Source organism: Haliotis rufescens, unplaced genomic scaffold (assembly GCF_023055435.1).
Source record: "Haliotis rufescens isolate VD_foot unplaced genomic scaffold, xgHalRufe1.0.p SCAF_12, whole genome shotgun sequence".
Classification (NCBI taxonomy): Eukaryota; Metazoa; Mollusca; class Gastropoda; order Lepetellida; family Haliotidae; genus Haliotis; species Haliotis rufescens.
In genome coordinates this window covers 21,630,653-21,641,848 of record NW_025963802.1, presented here as the reverse complement: position 1 = coordinate 21,641,848, position 11,196 = coordinate 21,630,653, and the positions used below count along the sequence as shown (strand labels likewise).

The following is an 11,196-nucleotide window of genomic DNA, read 5'->3' as shown; positions in this document are numbered from 1 at the left end:
CAAAGATCGTTTGATTACGTCCAGACGAAACGATAGAGACTTTAGGCGTTGCCGAATCAGTCTGGTTTTGGCTAACGAGGGAGATGTTTAAAAGCCGGAAGTTGTAGAGGTTAATCTAACTGTAAATCCAAGAGGGTTGGGAACCAAGATCTGGCTGGCCATGGCGTAGCTACATGGAACATTACGCAGAGATGCGTTTAAATCTTCCTCAGAACTTCTGGGATCAGATTGGTTGGCGGGTCAGCAATATCCCAGGATCCCATCCCATGACACTGACATGGGGATACGAGAGCTGGTCACAAAGTTCTAAACCTGATTAACTTTCAATTATGGCCCATAACAAAGTTAACTAGTCAACGTAGTACATTGTTTGAGTGGTTCATTGCATGTATATTTGGTCTGTTGAGGCTGTTTGTATATTAGTGACAGCCAGTTTAACGTGATATGGGTCCAAAAGGACACAGAAATGAAAAAGAACGAGTTTTCTTCTTTAGAGAATGGGACTCCAAAAGAAATTACTGACCGCATGTCACAAGTGTACGGGGATAATTGCCCTAGCTAGTCCACTGTTAAACGGCGGGCTGGAATGTTTAAGGCTGGAAGAACAAGCCTTGATGGTGACCCTAGTTCTGGACGCCCCTCAACTTCCATTAATGAAGATTCAATCAATGAGATAGAAAAACGTATACTGTCAGATAAACTTATTACCATTGCTGAACTTGAGGAAGACACAGCTCTAAGCCATGGATCCATGAACAATTGCAGATGAATAAGATATCTGCTCCGTTGGGTACCAAAGTTTCTCAATTATTATCTTAATTCTGACAATGCCTCTTCTCACACCTCTCGACTTGCAAAGGCTGCTGTGGGTTCAAGAGCTTCCTCATCCTCTATTCCTGCCAGACCTGGCACCAAGTGATTTCCACCTGTTTCCTAAACTGAAAGAACAATTTCGTTGAAAGTGATATGACGACAAGGATGACCTCACATCTGCCGTGAATGGGTTTTTTAGAGTGGCTTCGGAAAACCTCTTCCTGACAGGAATTGAAAAAAATCGATAGGAGAAGTTTATTGAAAGGGCTTAGAACGTTTTGACCAGTCCTCGTACAATGCACGGGATAAAGTTGAACATTGCTTCGATGTATTTGACAATTGAGAAAGGATTGTCTCCGACTTGTCTGGATGAACTATAAACCCGAGATGAGAGAAAACATGTAGCAGAGCCTCTGTATTTCTTTCCAGCATTCTGGTATGGCAATCTGCTTCGAGAAAATTGTCGATATACCCACGAAGCCTTATGTTGATGGCATTAAGCTAGAATTGGCGAATAACCCTGAAGCAATGGATATCCCGAATGGTATAACCAGAAACAGGAACCGTCGCCCGTTGATGGCAAATTGCAGACACTTCTGCGACTTGAGATATATGGGTACAAAGGAGCGCATCTCTGAGATCTATACTGATATACAAATCTCAGTTGTAGGTCTATTATCATTCTCATTTCGGCCGAATTGTTCTTGGGGACCATGGTTGGCCCATTTATCTGAGCCGCCAGAATTCACTGTGCATTGTTGTGTCCATTGGGCTCGCCAGAAAACTGATTGTGGGTTCAAATCCCGGTTCACGGCCCCATGGCCTCTGGGGGCATGATCCCTGTAAGATCATCGTGATTCCAAACTCAGCTGAAACGCAGGCTTGCCTTGAAATTTTAGCAGTAGCTGGTTGCTGTTGAGATATATGATTCGAGATCTAAGCACAGTGAGTGAGTGAGTTAAAATCTAACGTCACATCGGCATTATTCCAGCCATATAGCGACGAGACCAAGTTAATAGAAAGCATCCCTCTGTATGAATATATATGTCCCTTCACGTATGTCAAAGTTCACGATTGGTAAAGCAAAAAACATTGTAATCTGCTTCTAACAAATTCGCTTACAACGGAGAGTAGGGATGTCAAACATGTTCTGAACTGAAATCTGTACTTAAGATTGGCCCCTAGAAATCTAGACATCCAAGACATGCTAGATATTTGAACTACATCCGTGGATTGACATGAATCGAATTAAATCGTGCTTTTGAGACGGCCCGTTGATCCAACGGATCTGCCAACCCGTGTTCCCGTAACAGGTTTTACAAGCTACTCAACATCAGTCAATTTAGCCTGTGACGATGGCTTGCTCTACACTAGCATCCACCTAGGCAATATCCTCCGACATTTCAGATATAAAAGAAGGAGATAACAAAGTTCTTAAATCTTCCATAGACGACTGCTTTGGGGATTTGAAGACAATAGATGAAATAGACGAATAAGACGAATTTGCACTATCCGGTGGTTTGTCAGCTTTAGGCTTAATCCAATAAAGATCTACCTCTATAAATTCTGCCTCTGTGGAATCTACACAAAGATTACAGTGATCTGAAAAAGAAAACTTCTTGGTGGCACAATGTCTAGACAACATTGGAGTCTTGCACTTGGTTCACATGGGTTGACCCTGGGATGGCCGTGCTTGCCGATTAACACACATCACGTAAAATAAAGTTATTGGTCTTTGATTCTATTAATAACATTGAGTCTTCAGCAACCCATGCTTATTGTAAGAGGCGACTAACGGGATCGGGTGGTCAGGCTCGCTGACTTGGTTAAAGCATGTCATCGTGGAACGATGCTCCTGATGTCAATCACAGGATTGTCTGGTCCAGACTCGCTTATTTACAGACTGCTGTTGTATAGCTGGAATATTGCAGAGGGCGGCTTTAAACAACAAACAAACAAATAATAACATTGAAAAAGAACAAACCGATATAATAGAAGGTAATACAGAAGTAAACTGCACTAAAAATATCACCAAAGTCGTAGGATATTGTACAAATTTCCAATCTTCAAGAGTAGAAACATTCACAACTTGCTTTTAGCTCACAATGAGAAATAATGAAAAACATGTTTTGCTCATGCTTCCGTCTACTTTCCCACGCTAGAGGAGATGCTCTATTAAGGAACACGTACCACTCAAGAAAATGTTATTTTTTAACCTTGTGATCACCTGCAATAGGGCAATCCTTTAGTAGAGGGAATGTCTACGAAATAATTATATGCCATTTTCAATAATTTTACCCATGTTTTTTTATTTGACCATGTCAGGAGTCCAACATGTCATTTGAACATGTCTGATTTTTTTCATACGGATATTTCAAAGTTTTCTATAACTTTAAATTTGTCAGTATTGGCCCCTACTTACTCTTTTCATTATATTATCAAAAATGATGACAGTGCAATCGCCATAAGTGTTAGGTTCTATACAAAATAAGAAACCCGTGAAGATTTGAGGTAGAATAGGTCTTCATCAACACATGCTTGCCGTACAAGGCAACTATGCTTGTGGTAAGAGGCGAGTAATGGGTGGTCAGGTTTGCTGACTTGGTTGATGCATGTCATCATATCCCAATTGCATGAATCGATGTTCCTGATGTCAATCACTGGACTGTCTGGTCCAGACTCAATTATTTACAGACCACCGTCATATAGCTTGTATATTGAATAGTGCAGCGTTAAATGACAAATAAACAAAATAAGGTGTTATCATTGTTGGAATCATGTAGGAACGTATCTGGTGGTTTCAGAAGCAGATGTTTACGATTTATGCCTTCAGAAAGCAGACAAAGTTGTCATGACAAGGTCGCACATGCTGTAATGCTCAAGCAGGACAGTATGTAACAATCTGCATTCTGTTATAGAATATAACACATCTTTGTATGAAAATAGATTTTATTACTAAAAATAGAAAAAAATGATGAAAATCATTAAAAATAATTTGTTATAAAAAATATTCTCTTGGTTGCTTTTCACAATGGATAAAACAGACATCAATAAGAATAAGACAATACATGAACATTTAAATATTATGCATAGTGTAGACATTTTTCACAAACTGTTACATGTAGAAAATCCTGTAACTACTTCATTTTTTAACTGCTGACAATTTTGCATACATCATAAATTCTAAATTGATAACATGGAAGGATAGCACAACATCCAAAAATAATAACAATTTACTTCAACAAATTCAATAGTTAACAACATCTTACCACAAAACAGTATAATTTATGATTTTTGAAAGCAGATGGATGCTCACTTAAACTCTAATACTTCTATACTGGATGAGTTAATGTTTTGCGTAATCAGTTCTCATAAGAGATGTTTCAAACAATATAAATTTTTCTCTTACAATTTCTTCTACTTTTCAATATTGGTAATATGTATTAAGCCTAATCTGTGTATGTCTAATGGAACCTAGAGTATTGTCAGATTAGTGACTATGATTACACATGGACTACAGAAGTTGGAGTGGAGGACTTCAGAGGGTGGGCTCATAGATGTCTCTGGCTGTGGTATTGTAGAAGGAGAGTTGTTTCTCTGTCCGCATACCATAGTTGCCATCATAGGTTCTGTGGTAGTGACCACTTTCATTGTCGGAGCCATTCAAAAGATCTGGGTCATTGGCCTGGCGTCTGGAAGGAGAACACATGTCATGTACTGTCATCTTTTTATGTTGCCATGCAAATCAAACATATTGCTCCATGAACAGAAAGATGTAACATCGCAAGTAACAGGGGGAACAGTAACAACCATTGTGTACTAGCGAATTCAATCTCACGAGGACATTGTCTGTCATATGTTGAACCATTACCTGATAAAAGCACTAAACACAGACTTGATATACACTTGCCTAAGAGCCGCTAAAAGCTGTGAACTTTAACTGGCATGTTACATGCCTACACACTTTGGTATGACATGACTGTACCATGCCTAAACACTTTGGTATGATATGACCGTACCATGCTTAAACACTTTCGTATGACATGACTGTACCATGCTTAAGTACTTTGGCATGACATGACTGTACCATACCTAAACACTTTGGTATGACAAGACCGTACCATGCTTAAACACTTTCGTATGACATGACTGTACAATGCTTAAGTACTTTTGTATGACATGACTGTACCATACCTAAACACTTTGGTATGATATCACATGTACCATGCTTAAACACTTTGGTATGACATGACTGTACCATGCTTAAACACTTTGGTATGACATGACTGTACCATGCTTAAACACTTTTGTATAACATGACTGTACCATGCCTAAACACTTTGGTATGACGCGTACCATGCCTTAACACTCTGATATGACATGACTGTACCATGCTTAAATACTTCGGTATGACACGTACCATGCCTAAACACTTTCGTATGACATGACTGTACCATGCTTAATCACTTTGGTATGACATAACTGTACCATGCTTAAACACTTTGGTATAACATGTCTGTACCATGCCTAAACACTTTGGTATGACATGTACCATACTTTAACACTTTGGTATGACATGACTGTACCATGCCTAAACACTTTGGTATGACATGACTGTACCATGCCTAAACACTTTGGTATGACTTGTACCATGCCTAAAAACTTTGGTATGACATGACTGTACCATGCTTTAATACTTTGGTATGACACGTACCATGCCTAAACACTTTGGTATGACATGGCTTTACCATGCTTAATCACTTTCGTATGACATGACTGTACCATGCCTAAACACTTGGGTATGACATGACTGTACCATGCCTAAACACTTTGGTATGACATGTACCATGCCTAAACACTTTGGTATGACAATTACCATGCCTAAACACTTTGGTATGACAAGACTGTACCATGCCTAAACACTTTGGTATGACAAGACTGTACCATGCCTAAACACTTTGGTATGACTTGTACCATGCTTAAATGCTTTGGTATGACACGTACCATGCCTAAACGCTTTGGTATGACATGACTGTACCATGCTTAATCACTTTGGTATGACATGCCTGTACCATGCTTAATCACTTTGGTATGACATGACTGTACCATGCCTAAACACTTGGGTATGACATGACTGTACCATGCCTAAACACTTTGGTATGACAATTACCATGCCTAAACACTTTGGTATGACAAGACTGTACCATGCCTAAACACTTTGGTATGACATGTACCATGCTTAAATTTAAACACTTTTGTATAACATGACTGTCCCATGCTTAAACACTTTTGTATAACATGACTGTACCATGCTTAAACAGTATGGTATGACATGACTGTACCATGCCTAAACACTTTGGTATGACATGACTGTACCATGCCTAAACACTTTTGTATGACATGTATCATGCTTAAACACTTTGGTATGACATGACTGTACCATGACTAAACACTTTGGTATGACATGACTGTTCCATGCCTAAACACTTTGGTATGACATGACTGTACCATGCCTAAACACTTTTGTATGACATGTACCACGCTTAAACACTTTTGTATGACATGTACCATGCTTAAACACTTTGGTATGACATGACTCTTCCATGCTTAAATACTTTGGTATGACATGACTGTACCATGCTTAAATACTTTGGCATGACACGTACCATGCCTAAACACGTTGGCATGACACGTACCATGCCTAAACACTTTGGTATGACACGTACCATGCCTTAACACTATAGTATGACATGACTGTACCATGCTTGATCACTTTGGTATGACATAACTGTACCATGCTTAAACACTTTGGTATAACATGACTGTACCATGCTTAATCACTTTGGTATGACATGACTGTACCATGCCAAAACACTTTGGTATGACATGTACCATGCTTAAACACTTTGGTATGACATAACTGTACCATGCTTAATCACTTTGGTATGACATGACTGTACCATGCCTAAACACTTGGGTATGACATGACTGTACCATGCCTAAACATTTTGGTATGACGAGACTGTACCATGCCTAAACACTTTGGTATGACATGTACCATGCTTAAACACTATAGTTTGACATGACTGTACCATGCTAAATCACTTTGGTTAACATAACTGTACCATGCTTAATCACTTTGGTATGACATGATTGTACCATGCCTAAACACTTGGGTATGACATGACTGTACCATGCCTAAACACTTTGGTATGGCATGTACCATGCCTAAACACTTTGGTATGACAATTACCATGCCTAAACACTTTGGTATGACGAGACTGTACCATGCCTAAACACTTTGGTATGACATGTACCATGCTTAAATTTAAACACTTTTGTATAACATGACTGTACCATGCTTAAACACTTTTGTATAACATGACTGTACCATGCTTAAACAGTATGGTATGACATGACTGTACCATGCCTAAACACTTTGGTATGACATGAATGTACCATGCCTAAACACTTTGGTATGACATTACTGTACCATGCCTAAACACTTTAGTATGACATCTACCATGCTTAAACACTTTGGTATGACATGTACCATGCTTAAATACTTTGTTATGACTTGACTTGTACCATGCCAAAACACTTTGGTATGACATGTACCATGCTTAAGTACTTTGGTATGACATGTACCATGCCTAAACACTTTGGTATGACATGACTGTACCATGCCTAAACACTTTGGTATGACATGTACCATGCTTAAGTACTTTGGTATGACATGACTGTACCATGCCCAAACACTTTGGTATGACATGTACCATGCCTAAACACTTTGGTATGACATGAAGCATGCCTAAACACTTTGGTATAACATGATATGTACCATGCTTAAACACTTTGGTATCACATGTACAATGCCTAAACACTTTGGTATGACATGTACCATGCCTAAACACTTTGGTATGACATTACTGTACCATGCCTAAACACTTTGGTATGACATGTACCATGCCTAAACACTTTGGTATGACATGACTGTACCCTGCCTAAACACTTTGGTATGACATGTACCAAGCCTAAACACTTTGGTATTACATGTACCATGCCTAAACACTTTGGTATGACATGACTGTACCATGCCTAAACACTTTGGTATGACATGTACCATGCCTAATCACCATAATGTATGGTAGTAAACCTGCCTTCTACGCATACTTTTTATTTATGTTGTCTAAATGGCAGGAACATGTAGGTGTGGTTCTGTGTTAAAAGTCATGTGACTGATGCTGATTTATAGTGCTATCACACTGTTGTCCTTGTTTTAGCCCCTTAATGCTTAGCGCCAGACAGGGTAACAACTAGTACCATCTTTTAACATCCTTTGACGCGGCCAGGGATCGAACCCCAGACCTTCCACACTACCACTAGACCATTGAGGCGGTCGTTGAAACAACATGCCAAACTTCATTTCTGTACATTATTATGAGTGTGCAGGGTGTTGTTACCTTGTACAGAGGAAGTAGGCTGTTATGATGATGGCGATGAGGAACACCACAGCAACACCCACAGAGATTCCTATCACAACACGACTACTGTCTTGTGTGCGGACAGCATAGCAGCCTGGAGCTGAAATGTACATAACACACATTACATTAGTTGTTAAGGTTAAAAACTAATTAATGTGATTGTGATTTATCCCCCCAACCCACGAAGGTACAAATGGCCAAAATGGACACCACCACCCTTTTTTTTAAATCCTGGTTCCGGCCCTGGTTGACAAACAGAGACAGTGTGGAACTAAGCACTGACCTGACAGACTGGTCCACGAGGTGCTGGAGGTGCTCGGCTCACACACTTTACAGGAGTCCTTTATGCTCTTGGCAGCATAACACTCTCCATCGATCAGACACTCATTAGATCCAATCTGATGCAAGTCAAATGATATCATATAAACACACATGGACAGTCAACATGAAGGTCAAACATCCCGAAATATCACAACACATAGCAAAATATGACATGTATTTTTGTTCACACCACATACTGATTATCCAATTCAATAAACACAAAACAAGCAGAAATAGCTGAGCAATGGGCAAATTTGATATTTTCTATATGGCGGACATCTTCAGAAAAGGATCAGATTCCAGAAACAAATTTAGAGATTCTGTTCATGACAAGATTAAAAGGGATAGTTAAATCAAACATTATTGTTGTGGACTCCATAAGTTTTGTAGAGTTAAGTTTTGTGAAGTTTAATAATAATAATAATAATAATAATAAGAGTTTGCCACTAACGTGGCTATATCCTCCGCACCTGTTGCAGAATTTATGACGTAATTAAATCTAAACAAACCCTAACCTTTTTTAACCGAGGTGGAACTTGTCATGGAAATTGTCAAAAAAAGAAGAGTTTGGAACCTAAGTCCATCTTGTTGCCATGGAAACGTAAAAAATAAATATATCTAAAATTTCTAAATAGTAAAAGGCACCAGTTCAGCATGTACCTGACAGACCTGCAAAGTTTGATGAAAAAATATTGAACGGTTTATGAGTTATATTCCGGAAACGAACCCTACCCTCACAGAACCTAAGTCCATCTTGTTGCCATGGAAACGTAAAAAATAAAAATTTCTAAAATTTCTAAATAGCAAAAGGCACCAGTTCAGCATGTACCTGACAGACCTGCAAAGTTTGATGAAAAAATATTGAACGGTTTATGAGTTATGCTCCAGAAACGAACCCTACCCTCACAGAACCTAAGTCCATCTTGTTGCCATGGAAACGTAAAAAATAAAATATTCTAAAATTTCGAAATAGCGAAAGGCACCAGTTCAGCATGTACTTGACAGACCTGCAAAGTTTGATGAAACAATATTGAACGGTTTCTGAGTTATGCTCCGGAAACGAAACGTGACGGACGGACGGACAGACGGAGCCCATTTCTATATCCCCCACCAACTTGGTGGGCGGGGGATAATAATATATCAGGGTAAAACTTCAGGCAAAGTACAAATGTAGACTTAAGAAAATCTGGGGTTCAATGCTGAACTCTCGCAATAAAGTTAGAGCCACAAATACTTATGCTGACCAGTCCTTTCATATTCTTTTGTTGTTGCTGATTGGACGAAACAAGAAATTCAGGGTACCCTCACACAAAAGATCATGTCAGATAATCGATCCCTCCACTCTTCCCTTAATCGCGTATATTTACCAATATATATTGGGAGGGCATGGTTTGATTAACATGGAGGCTCTTCATGATAGAATTGTATTATGCACTTTTGCACACATTTATTTGTCTGATGATCCTCTTGTGAAGCATGTCAAGACTCAAGATGAAAACAAGGCATTCCACAGTTATCTTAAATGAGACAAGGATGTGGAACATAATCTCAATGTCAGTGATGATTTTGTTGAAATGACAGTCAACAAAGCAAAGTGATATATTAAATCGCCACAGACTTAGTTTTTCAAAGAGAGGCTATCTGAACGACCACTGGATCAAGTCTATGTGCAGTGTGTTGAGAGGACCAACAACCCTGCAGCGTCCTTCACTTGGATGAAGTCGGCTGGCCTGAAAAGTGAAACAGAAGGCTTTCTGTTTACTGCTCAGAACCAGTCACTTCCCACTTGAAACCATCAATGTCTGATTTTCCATCAAAATGTTAATATGCAATGGAGAAAATGCAATGAATTTAATGAGACACTTTGTCAGTGGATGCCCAGCTTTGGCACAAACACAGTATCTTAAGCGACATAATGGAGTGGCAAGGTAATTTTATTACCATCTTCAGCATGCTTGTGGTTTTGACACAGAGGTCCATCCATGGTACGACCATGAATATGTAAAGGGTGTCATGAAAAATGATAAATACAAAATTCTTTGGAATACAGCCTCAGACCTATCCAGGCCAACAAACCTGATCTTGTCCTTTTTGAAAAAATCCAGTGAAATCATATATATCATTGAATTTTCTGTCCCTTTTGACTCTAATGTGATTGACAAGATTCAGGAAAAGATGGCAAATATGGGGACCTCACTAACAGAATGTCATGCTTGTATCCCAAGTACCAAGTTGTCCGACTCCCCATTGCTCTAGGTGCCTTAGGTTTGGTACCTCCGTATCTGTTGACTGACATCGGGAGAGTACCCGGGTTTGCTGCCAGGAATACAGCCCTTCTGGGTAAAGCTGAAGGCTGCAGTGTTGGGGAGTCTTCACTTTCCCCGAAAAGTTCTGGGAGGGTTTGACTAGGCAGCATCTCCTGGGAGAAGTCCAATTTGCTGTCTGGGCTGCGTGTACAGGGGGCAAAGGCCCTGAACTGATGATAAGCCTTAACCAGCCTGACTGTGCCAAGATCACCCAAACCCTCTTTGCAGCATGTTATATTTTAATCTTTATATTATATTATATGATGATGATG

The 11,196-nt window shown here is 39.4% G+C and overlaps 1 protein-coding gene across 2 annotated transcripts in view; it reads right to left on the bottom strand.

Moving 5' to 3' along the window:
• Positions 1 to 3,744: 3,744 nt before the first annotated feature.
• LOC124150009 overlaps positions 3,745 to 11,196 on the bottom strand; it is a 359,724-nt gene continuing 352,272 nt past the window's right edge. For both annotated transcript variants that reach the window (XM_048393436.1, XM_046521880.2), the window contains 3 exons: positions 8,581 to 8,695; positions 8,277 to 8,397; positions 3,745 to 4,505 (listed from right to left, as the gene is read on the bottom strand). In XM_048393436.1, the coding sequence (XP_048249393.1) occupies positions 4,352 to 4,505; positions 8,277 to 8,397; positions 8,581 to 8,695 (390 nt within the window). In that variant the 3' untranslated portion in view covers positions 3,745 to 4,351. The remainder of the gene's footprint in view (positions 4,506 to 8,276; positions 8,398 to 8,580; positions 8,696 to 11,196) is intronic.